This window comes from Copadichromis virginalis, linkage group LG6, assembly GCF_057382275.1.
Source record: "Copadichromis virginalis isolate Kocher_CV1m ecotype Utaka linkage group LG6, C_Virginalis_male_GT1.1, whole genome shotgun sequence".
Taxonomy (NCBI): domain Eukaryota; kingdom Metazoa; phylum Chordata; class Actinopteri; order Cichliformes; family Cichlidae; genus Copadichromis; species Copadichromis virginalis.
The window spans coordinates 27,669,185-27,681,343 of NC_140623.1; the positions used below are offsets into that span (position 1 = coordinate 27,669,185).

The following is a 12,159-nucleotide window of genomic DNA, read 5'->3' on the forward strand; positions in this document are numbered from 1 at the left end:
TTCAGATCATAATCTAAAGTCTAATGTTATGGCCCCAAATAAACGGAGGTCAGAATACCTGAATATGGTATCACAGATGGCTTGGCCACAACAAAGTCTAGATTTTAACTCCACTGACAGTTTTGGGGATGTAGAAATATATGTTTTGACATTAGATAAGCTTATGGAAATGATGCCGGTGTGTATGCATGCATTGTCTACTTCTGATAGCTTCAAAACACAAAAGTCTCTGATACTGAGGCCTGGAGGTGGTTCAGTTGAGGTCCAAAAATGCTTTAAATTCTCTGGTACAAACTCTAAAGATCATACTTTGATGTTTTAAACTTAAGACATTTGGGATATCATTCAGGGCAAATATTTTGTTTATCTTGTCTTTTGCTACTAATAATTGTGTGGCCTTGTTCAAACTGATGCTAATCTGTGCTTGTCCCCTTCTGGCTTCTGCAGGGTGCTGAGGAGGATCAGGTTTGTCCGGTCATCATGTGCACGCGGGCCTATCCTGACCCCGTCCGTGAGTGCCAGCTGTTCCCAGAAGAGGTGGAGGAGCCTGAGGAGGAGGTGGCAGACGAAGGCAAGGAGAGGGAATCGGACAGAGACAGCGCTGTGGAAAGCACTCAGGGTTCGGAAACCTCAGACGGGCTCACCAGACTGGGAGACAAGGAAGACACGCTAGGGGATCTCTTTTTTCCCGGGGAGAAGTAAGCAGTCTTGGGTCATTTTTAACTTACACATTCTGTTTTTGTCACTGATTCGTGATCACTTCACTTTCAGGTTCATTCAGATGTCTTTTAGTTTGTTTCACAGACTTTGCTCTGTGTTGTTTCTTTGAGCTTGATGCTCCTGTTTTGTTATATTCTCTAAAATTCCTAAGTCTGACAGCCACTGCCAGTTCCTCTATTTAATGCATTTATTCTCATGAGAAATATAAGTTCTAGAGTCAAAGTAAAGTAGGATCTGTTACCATAAAAGTGCCATTATTTGCATTACTTGCATATGAAGCAGTTTTGTTTATTTGGATGCAGTTAGAGCTCCGGCAGCACTTAGCATATACAGAACGACTTTATTACTTGACCCGACTGGAGCTTTACCATCTTCAGACTATAATCTCTTCTCTGTGCACACTGGGAGAAGTGGATGAAGTTGAGCTAGAAACTTCTTCATTTCAATTTATATCGAAAATAAAGACAACTTCAGATTATGGAGCCAACATCTCCCTCTCTTTCTTCAGGTGCGGTCAGACCAGTATCTCTGTGACCTCTGACCTGTCAACACGTTCGTCGGCTTCTCTGTACGAGGAGCAGTTTGAAGACTACGGAGAAGGGGAGGAGCCGGACTACACTCCCAGCAGCCCTTGTCCGGACGACGAGGCTCGTACCAACGGTTATTCCGACCTTGGCTCATCTGTGCCCTCGAGGTGGGAGCGAGCTAAAGAAAAACATTTTTTTTCATGTTGGGGTACTCGTAACTATAAGACTACGTTCTACATTCATAACTATATTCAGTGTTAATGCTGATCCTCAATATAGTGAAAATCGTGACATTAAAAAACATACTTGTACAGTGGGGCAAAAAAGTATTTAGTCAGCCACCGATTGTGCAAGTTCCCCCACCTAAAATGATGACAGAGGTCAGTAATTTGCACCAGAGGTGCACTTCAACTGTGAGAGACAGAATGTGAAAAAAAAAATCCATGAATCCACATGGTAGGATTTGTAAAGAATTTATTTGTAAATCAGGGTGGAAAATAAGTATTTGGTCAATAACAAAAATACAACTCAATACTTTGTAACATAACCTTTGTTGGCAATAACAGAGGTCAAACGTTTACTATAGGTCTTTACCAGGTTTGCACACACAGTAGCTGGTATTTTGGCCCATTCCTCCATGCAGATCTTCTCGAGAGCAGTGATGTTTTGGGGCTGTCGCCGAGCAACACGGACTTTCAACTCCCGCCACAGATTTTCTATGGGGTTGAGGTCTGGAGACTGGCTAGGCCACTCCAGGACTTTCAAATGCTTCTTACGGAGCCACTCCTTTGTTGCCCGGGCGGTGTGTTTTGGATCATTGTCATGTTGGAAGACCCAGCCTCGTTTCATCTTCAAAGTTCTCACTGATGGAAGGAGGTTTTGGCTCAAAATCTCACGATACATGGCCCCATTCATTCTGTCCTTAACACGGATCAGTCGTCCTGTCCCCTTGGCAGAAAAACAGCCCCATAGCATGATGTTTCCACCCCCATGCTTCACAGTAGGTATGGTGTTCTTGGGATGCAACTCAGTATTCTTCTTCCTCCAAACACGACGAGTTGAGTTTATACCAAAAAGTTCTACTTTGGTTTCATCTGACCACATGACATTCTCCCAATCCTCTGCTGTGTCATCCATGTGCTCTCTGGCAAACTTCAGACGGGCCTGGACATGCACTGGCTTCAGCAGCAGAACACGTCTGGCACTGCAGGATTTGATTCCCTGCCGTTGTAGTGTGTTACTGATGGTGACCTTTGTTACTTTGGTCCCAGCTCTCTGCAGGTCATTCACCAGGTCCCCCCGTGTGGTTCTGGGATCTTTGCTCACCGTTCTCATGATCATTTTGACCCCACGGGATGAGATCTTGCGTGGAGCCCCAGATCGAGGGAGATTATCAGTGGTCTTGTATGTCTTCCATTTTCTGATGATTGCTCCCACAGTTGATTTTTTTCACACCAGCTGCTTGCCTATTGTAGATTCACTCTTCCCAGTCTGGTGCAGGTCTACAATACTTTTCCTGGTGTCCTTCGAAAGCTCTTTGGTCTTGGCCATGGCAGAGTTTGGAGTCTGACTGTTTGAGGCTGTGGACAGGTGTCTTTTATACACATGATGAGTTCAAACAGGTGCCATTCATACAGGTAACGAGTGGGGGACAGAAAAGCTTCTTACAGAGGACGTTACAGGTCTGTGAGAGCCAGAGATTTTCCTTGTTTGAGGTGACCAAATACTTATTTTCCACCCTAATTTACGAATAAATTCTTTACAAATCCTACCATGTGGATTCATGGATTTTTTTTTTCACATTCTGTCTCTCACAGTTGAAGTGTACCTCTGGTGCAAATTACTGACCTCTTTCATCATTTTAGGTGGGGGAACTTGCACAATCGGTGGCTGACTAAATACTTTTTTGCCCCACTGTAGCTATTTTGTGGATTCGGGTGTTTTCAGTCCCACTGGGACAGGTATATGAGATCAAGCACCTGACCGTGGAGTCTGCCTTTGCAAACATTTGTGAAAGAATGGGTCATTCTAAAGAGCTCTCTGAGGCATTTTGCTGTAACAGGAATCCACCATTGCTACAAGTTGGTTTGTGAAATTTCCTCCCTTCTACAGATTCCACAATCACTTGTAAGAGATATTTATTCAAAGCTGACACATTTAGGAACCACAGCAACTCAGCCACAAACTGGGAGACCACATAAAGTTACAGAGCAAGGTCGCCAAGTGCTGAGGTGCATAGTGTTTAAAAGTCGCCAACGCTGTGCTGGCTCAATAGCTTAAGAGTTCCAAACCTCCTCTGGCATTAACATCAGCACAAATACTGTGTGCTGGGAGCTTCACGGCATTAGTTTTCATGACAGAGCAGTTCCTGTAGGTGTAACGTGTAGGTGACCCATTTCTTTTATTCATTGTAGTCTATTATTCATCAGGTCCCAGTTGAATCTTATTTCAACAGTTGACTGCTTTTATATGGACAGTGTTGTTTTGGACATTCATTGTGGTGGAGTTGTCTGCTAAAAGACCCGACATGTTACAATATTGGTACTGCGGGTGCTGCACAGATCTTTGCAGCGCCAGATATGACAGCACACTCTTGTATGACGCAGTGTCAAAGGTATGCAGCCAGGAACCAGTAATTTGGCTCACTTTTGTTCATGTTTGTGCTGTTGCTGGCTTTTTTAGCTTAGACCCTGTTGTGGAAAGACAACAGTGAAAGTGAAGCAGCAGGGAAAGAAGCATTCTTTTTTTCTTTTTGTGTTTTATTTTCTATTTTTGATGGGGGGTTTTTTCCACTCGTCTTTTTCTTCGTAGTGAAACCTGCCGTGGTTTCCTCTTTCCTGTTCTAGCCATCTTTTTAACCAACAAAATTCAGCTTGCGCGTAGCATGTGGCTCGTTGGCAACTTGATCTTGCTTTGTTTGAGAACTGTGTGCAAACTTGGGGTTGGTTGGATTCCTATAATCTCTGCTTTGCCTAAAATCTGTGGAAATGGGAACAAATGTGGAACCAGAAATCCTGCATCAGTCAAATGCTTGAACATTAAAACATCACAAACACGTACTCCTGCCTGCATCATCAAAAGAAACTATAAATCTGCAAACATTGAATTAAGTCATTTTATTTGAGCTTTCTTATACTAATTGCTGCACAAACTAAAGGGTTTACCAAAACAGTGATGACAAATTGATAATTTTATGTCCTGATGTGTTTGACATAGAGTGATTCGAAAGAATTAACCCTCTGTAAGTGTCTCATTATTGCTATGATTCAGTATTCCTACTAAATCACTTGGGGCAAAGGGAACCACAGACTGGGAGGGTGCAGTCTCTGTCCTAGAATAGTACCAACTTCATATTATTCAGAGTTTTGACTGTAGCACTGTAGCTTAGGAGTTCTTGCCCTTAAGGCCACATTAATATTCATCAAAAGCCCGTGTTTAATGGGATTACGTCTCCCAGCTGAAAGACTGGCTTTACAGCACCATGCTCCTTTCACACATACCAAGCAGATAAAACGTATCAAATGGAGTTGGCAGGGAGATTTAAATTCAAAATGAGGCCCAGATTTACAAGAACTTTTAGACAGCTCAGAACAGCAAAGACATTTGAATAACCGTCTCCAAAAAGTACAATTTCTAGTTTCTAGTCAAGATATTGATCTTAAAGTTAAAAAAAAAAAGAAGAAGATTAGAGGAATGCTTAAAACTTAATGTCGAACTGTTTTGACTTTTTTAGGAGTAACGAACACGATTTCACAAAGTTATTCCGAACTACATGAAGATTGTGCGGTTTATGTTCAGATCAGACCTTAAAAGTGATAATCCAGCAATAGATGGGCAACAATGTTGTTATTTTTTGTTTTCGTGAGAGGTTCAATTTAATTCAGTTTTACTTATATAGCTCCAAATAACAACAACAGTTGTCAAGATGCTTTATATTGTAAGGTAAATAACCTACAATAATCCAAATAATAACTAATGATTAAATGTAAATAAGGTCCAGAGTGCATCATTCGCTATTTCTTGATAAATGGTCTGATTGGTTTCAGTAACTGTGTCTATGTTACTGTGTGTCTTTGTGTTGATAGTGCGGGTCAGACTCCTCGTAAGGTGCGTCACCATTACACCGGAGAAATGACGGATGTCTACTGTTCTCAGTGCAGTAAAAAGGTCAACCTGCTAAATGACCTGGATGCTCGCCTCAAAAACCTGAAAGCAAACAGGTAGGACACGCATAACGCATACACACAGTGATGTCATCTTATAATTTAATAATTTCCAAAAATCCTTCGTAGTCTGCAATTTTCCCAGGCAGAGTACACATTTCCCACTAGCAGAAGCTTCGAAACAAGAGCACACATGCCTTGTTTCTTTGGAAATTAGAGTTATTTATCCTGGCAGGTAATTTCTAAACATAGAAGACAATAATTCATTTATACAAGAGACAGGAAGGATCCACCCTACTGTTACGTGAGAAGAAACAGATGCTGTCAGCTCGTAAGTGAACTGTCCCGAATTTAAAGTGTATTCATCCACTCACATTGTACTGACCCAGGAGACACTGTTATCTGTGGCTCTTTTTCTTAAACTGTCATTTAATGTGAATGATCTCACATTGTTACAGAGTCTTAAATGATTCCTCGCCTGGTTTCACACATGACTGAACACATCATCTCTCCACATGCTCACACACAAACTCTAATTGATCGTTATGTAAGGCTGTCACTCCTGAGCTTACCTCACCGCCCATTGTAATAGGGAAACTATTATTAGAAACATAATCCGCAGTGACCATTAATAACTGTACAGTCCACCTGGAAACACAAATACACACATGCACAGGCATGCAGACGCACACTTTTTAGAAAATTCAACTAAGAAAAATGTCTTAGAGTACAATTTGAAACATGGATGTTGGACTCTATGGGGGTTAGTCCCTCGTAGATACTGCAATAGAGAAGGCTTAAAAGATTTAAAGAATTACTTGTTTATATTCTTCTCCTATGGTCAGAGTTCATTAAGGGTTAACCGTTTAAGCACAACATAAAGTTGCTTAGACAATGTTTTATGTTTTGTAAACAGGCTCTTAAATTGTCACCCGGATAGTTTTTTCATTTGGTGTGTCAATCACCGAAGTTTAGCTGCCACGCTGGCGGGTAAATGTTTTTACCAAAATAGAAATGTAATAAAATCCAAAGCTGAAATTCTCGAATGCATTGTGAGACGTGCTGCTTCTGTTCCCTGTCGTCTGTGTCAGCGTTTGAAAAACACACCCACATCCACATACAGTTATTTTTCATGTTTTCGTGTATCCGACCCTGACAAGCACAAGCCAGTCGCAGGCAGAGTAGTGTTAGGTCTTCACAGAAGGGCTGTGTTAATAAAGGGGTATTAATTTAGAGACTGAGTTTGATGAGGTTCAGGATGGTAAAGAATTGAACAGGTTATCCAAACCTTCAGATTTTTGTCTGAGCTCTTATTATATTTAATAGCAAATACATTCAAGTAATTTAAGGCTGTAAAACATATGCTTGGATTGGTGAATGCGTTCATCTATTACCTGCTTATAATGCTATTTTGGGATTCTGTTTTATAAACAATGCTACAGATGATTGTTGTTTATTTTTCAATTTTGTACGTAAGAATGCTGGTAAATTACAGACTGAATGAGCTTTTAGATAAAGTCTCGTACTGTAACATATGTTTGCAATTTGTGTAGATAAAAAATATATAGGGAATAAATTTCAAACCTTTCACATGAATTTACATTTGTTTCTACTGAATGTAAAGTCATGGTAAATGGCCTGTATTTGTATAGCGCTTTACTTAGTCCCTATGGACCCCAAAGCGCTTTACACTACATTCAGTCATTCACCCATTCACACACACATTCACACACTGGTGTATCATGGGGGGAAAAATCTTCAAACCACTCTGTACAGTCCTGTGAAAAACTTATCATACCCTTACTTCTCCCACAGCACCTAAGAGGCAAAGTCACTGCCAGGCGCTGCTTATCAAACACACCTGATTAACTGATCACCAGGAAGTGTGAGCACCTCTGTAAAAGCAGAGGCTTTGGCACTTTGCTAGGCTGGTGCATTCAGGTCTGTGGCAGTGATGCATCTTAGTGACACAATTTTTGCTGCCCATCAATCTGAGAAGGATTTTAAAGCCATTTCCAAATCATGTCAAGTCCATTATTCTGAAAGGAGATGCATTCAAAACAGCTGCCATTCTTCCCAGGAGGGATAAATTCACCCCAAAATAAGAGGAATTGCAAAAATTTTTTTTAAAAAAACCTTAGAGCTACATCTCAGACTCTGAACAAACCACAAACGCCTCAAAACAACTGCCAAGCACAGAGGTAGAGGGATGATGGTCTGGGCTTGTTTTTCTTTTAAGAACTGGGCACCTTGGAGTCATGAGTTGGTGTGAGTTTAACTGAAACATTAGCTGTAAGGAAACAGTGCATCTTGTTCTTAAACTGTTAGCAAGGAGAAACTGTATGACATCATCACACATAAGCCCCATAGTCATACTGTAGAGACAACAGTGATCATTTTTTGCACAGAATAGGCTGTTTTTATAAAAATGGTCGAATTGCACTCTATTCTGCTGCGTTAACTTTGTTTATCCTCCAGCCTTGAAAGCCTAGTGTTTTGTGCCAGGACTTAATGATGATGTTCGCTTTATATCAGTGTCAGCTGTCAACTGGGTAACCCTGCAGTGTGTTTGCTCATTTTTATTAATCTAATGTGAATCCCAGGCACATCATACAGAAACTCTTTGGGCCTTTGTCCCCCCTCTAGAGCTGACAGAAAGCCCTGTTCACCAAGGGCTAAAATAATATTAATAGTGACCTTCAGCGATCATTTTTCCAATGCTTCCTACTCTCTCTCGCACTAAATGGCTAAAATTAGTGGTTACATCCACTGTATTGTTGAGCTATGTGTCTGGACAGATGATGATGATTGACTGAAAAGAATCTGAAATCTTGTTCTTCTCCTTGTAGCCCCAACAGGAAAATCTCCAGCACTGCTTTTGGAAGGTAGGCTTTTCACCTTTGCATTTGTGTCCACATGCATGTGCTTCTGTGCGTTACAGGCAAAGTCACTCAGTTGTCCTCTGCGTGTTTATGCATTATACAGCCCGCCCTACACGTGCTTGTTCGATCTTGTTGACATAGTGACGTACACAGAGCAAGATTATCAACTAGTGCTTCCTGATCTCTCAGCTGTCCTATCACTGCACACACTAAATAGGTTAATTTCTAACTAGTTATTCAAAGAATTATAGAGCCAAGAACACTGTACAAACTTTTGTTTTTTGTCTCAGAGCTGAGGAAACGAGTTTGACATCATCTTTTTTTAGTGGCAGGAGTGGCCCACTACATGGACTGTTGGTCTGTAGTGGGTGAGATGTTTTGTATCTAGGCTTTTGTCCTATTTTCAGCCACAGAAATTGAGTTATAGTGACAGAGTGAAAATGGCCTGTCGGGCCTGATCTATGTATTCAATATAAGGCTGGGCTGTCTCCCTGTTCTTCTTACTTTCTCCTCTGTCTGGTTTGATGGCTGCTTTCACTTTATGGCTCTCTTTAACTGTTCTTCTGCCCTTTCTCCTTTTTGTTTCCTCTCCTCTCTGTTGCTAATCTCAGTAATAGGCCAGCAGCTTGTTTTTCCCACGTTATTCCATCAGTTTACAATGGGGAAGCTAAAAACTACATTATGACATAAATATCACAGCCAGATGTACACACACCTGTGTGGGTGTGAGTGTGAGAATGCTCATGTTAATCCTGTTTGCAGCAGCTTCTTTTCTTTGGCACTGTAGTGTCCTATATCTGGGTTACCTTGCAGCAGCTTCGCTGCAGAAACATAAACACCCAGAACCGGTCATTGCCTGGATCTATTCCGAGCATATTCTCTAAGCTGTTTATCTGTTTGTTCGAGCAGGCAGCTGCTCCACAACAGCAACTTGAGCAGCAGTAACGGCAGCACAGAGGACCTTTTCCGAGACAGCATCGACTCCTGCGACACCGACATCAATGAGAAGGTATGACTTTATGTTTCCTTCTGTTAGTTTGCTCCATGTGGTGATTTGTATGACTGCGTTTTTTTTAAACAAAAGTCGATTCCTCATTGGATGTGATCATGTCAGATCTAGTATTTTCAGTGGAAGTGAAAAACTGAGATACTAAACACTCACCTCCAGCACGTTAAAAATGCAACATTTACTAATTTCTGTCAGTTCTTACATTTGCAAACCTAAGTTAAAAAGAAAACATTATGAATCTGTTTTCAATTACAAACTTGCCCTGTTAACTTTATTACCTAATTTAGATGCATGGGATGCATAGGATTGTAACATTTAATTTAGTTTCTGGTGTAATTTCACAGTTTGTTTTTCTCTCAGGTCACTTCTCTTGAGAAGAAGGTGGCAGAACTGGAGAATGAGATCCTGCTGAACAGTGACCTCAAGTCCAAACTGAAGCAGGAGAACACTCAGCTAGTGCACAGGTAGAGGACTTTGTTTCCCCTTTGTACTAGTCTTATCTTTCATTTCATTTCATTTCATTTCATTTTTATTTATTTCACACTTGGTGCTACAAATCAAACAAAACAACCACATCTTCTGTCAACAAAACACAACAACCATGTGTGAAAAGGAGCAGGAAGAAGAAAATATTCTTATTAAACCCTGCCCCCTATCTACCATCGAACTTATATCACCGGTGGGCACCAAAAATCAGGAACAAACTAATATTGACATTTCTCTCCGGTCGAATCCCAAACCAACATCACATTCATTCGCATTCTTCATACTGAGTTATCGTTTTAAACATATAACACTTTTTAAAACATTGTAAATTTATACAATTCTTTAAATTATAATGAAGTAAATTCCACAGTCTTATACCCCTAACCGTTGTGCTCATTAATCTTTGTGTAGTCCTGGCTAACTGATGTTTAAAATAAAATTTCCTTCTATTCTCTTCTCCCCTTGAACACATCAAAAATACTCTTTGTAACTTAAAAGGCAAAATATTATTTTTAGCCTTAAACATAATTAATAATGTCCGTAATTTCACTAAATCTCCTAATTTTAATAATTTTGATTCTATAAATAATTTATTTGTATGTTCTCTATATTTAACATTATGAATTATTCGTATAACTTTCTTCTGTAATAGGTTTAAAGGTTTTATGGTATTCTCATATGTATTCCCCCAAACTTCAACACAATAGTTGATATATGAAAAAAACAAAGAAAAATATAAAATACGCATTGTTTTATAATTTAATAAATCTCTTATACTACCCAAAATATAAATACTTTTGACCATTTTCTTTCTAATATGTTCAATATGAAATTTCCATGTCAAATTCTCATCCACTATTACACCCAAAAAACGAAATTCAGTAACTCTTTCAATCAATTCTTCCTCTATAAACATAATGACTTTATCCTCCTTTACACGATTACCAAATATCATATATTTCGTTTTTGTCAGATTCAAAGATAATTTATTTACATCAAACCATTTTTTTATTCTTAACATCTCAGAAGTCATAATTTCAACCAAGTCTTTCAAATTCTCTCCAGAGCAATAAAAATTTGTGTCATCTGCAAATAAAATCGAATTTAACCTTTTAGATACGTCACAAATATCATTAATATATAAATTAAAGAGTTTAGGTCCCAAAATAGAACCTTGAGGAACACCACATACAATCTTCAGTCTTTCAGAAGTATTGCCAAAATAATAAACATATTGCAACCTATTCTCTAAATAACTCCTTAACCAATTCAATGCTACTCCTCTCACTCCATAGTTATACAATTTAGAAATCAAAATAGAATGTTGTATCGTATCAAAAGCTTTTTTTAAATCAACAAATACTCCCACTGTGTATTTATTATTATGTGTTGCAGATGAAATATCTTCAATAAAAGTCAACAACGCTAATGCCGTTGACCTATTTTTACGAAATCCAAATTGGTTTTCATGTATTAGTTGATATTTTTCAATAAAACTATCAAGTCTTTGTGCAAAGAGTTTTTCTAGCAATTTTGAAAACTGTGATAAAAGAGACACTGGCCTATAATTATTAAAACTATGCTTATCTCCTGATTTATATAATGGTATTACTTTTGCCACTTTCATTCTGTCCGGGAATACTCCTGACTGTAGCGAAAGATTAAAAATATAACAAAGAGGAGTACTTATACAATCTATTGTCTTTTTAATTATGACCATGTCTATACCATCACAATCAGTAGATTTTTTATTTTTACAATTTTTTACGATTGCTACTATTTCTTTTATGGTAGTATCGGCTAAGAATATGGAATTAACCATTCTATTATCACCTATCCAGGCTTCCTCATCTCCTGGATCATCATTTTTCCTGATTAGATTTGCTAAAGTAGGTCCAACATTTACAAAAAAAGAATTGAATTCGTTTGCTACTTCGGTCTTATCTTTAACAACTTGATTATTATTAATAAAATAATTAGGCCGAACTTTGGGTGTGTTCTTATTACCCAATACCTCTTTAAAAATATTCCAAATGCCCTTAATATTATTTTTGTTTTCCTGAAAAACTTTATTATAGTAATCTTTCTTAGCTTTCCTCAATATTAATACCAACTTATTTTTATATAGTTTATATTTCATTTCCGCATTTTTAGTTCTATATATTATATACTCCCTATATAAATTATTTTTCTTTTTACACGCATTTGCAAGACCCTTAGTTATCCAAGGTTTCCTATTTATATTCTTTTTCTTATGCTTAAATGATATCAATGGACAATGTTTATCATACAAGGCCAAATATATATTTAGAAATACTCCGTATGCAATGTTGACCTCATTAACATAAACCTCCTTCCAGTCCGTTTCCATG

The 12,159-nt window shown here is 38.7% G+C and overlaps 1 protein-coding gene across 2 annotated transcripts in view; it reads left to right on the forward strand.

Moving 5' to 3' along the window:
- The window catches only part of rab11fip4b (RAB11 family interacting protein 4 (class II) b), a 35,921-nt gene that overhangs the window by 14,087 nt on the left and 9,675 nt on the right, over positions 1 to 12,159 (forward strand). For both annotated transcript variants that reach the window (XM_085459637.1, XM_085459638.1), the window contains exons 2-7: positions 448 to 698; positions 1,229 to 1,414; positions 5,333 to 5,467; positions 8,260 to 8,295; positions 9,202 to 9,301; positions 9,662 to 9,765. In XM_085459637.1, coding sequence (XP_085315763.1) covers positions 448 to 698; positions 1,229 to 1,414; positions 5,333 to 5,467; positions 8,260 to 8,295; positions 9,202 to 9,301; positions 9,662 to 9,765 — 812 coding nt within the window. The remainder of the gene's footprint in view (positions 1 to 447; positions 699 to 1,228; positions 1,415 to 5,332; positions 5,468 to 8,259; positions 8,296 to 9,201; positions 9,302 to 9,661; positions 9,766 to 12,159) is intronic.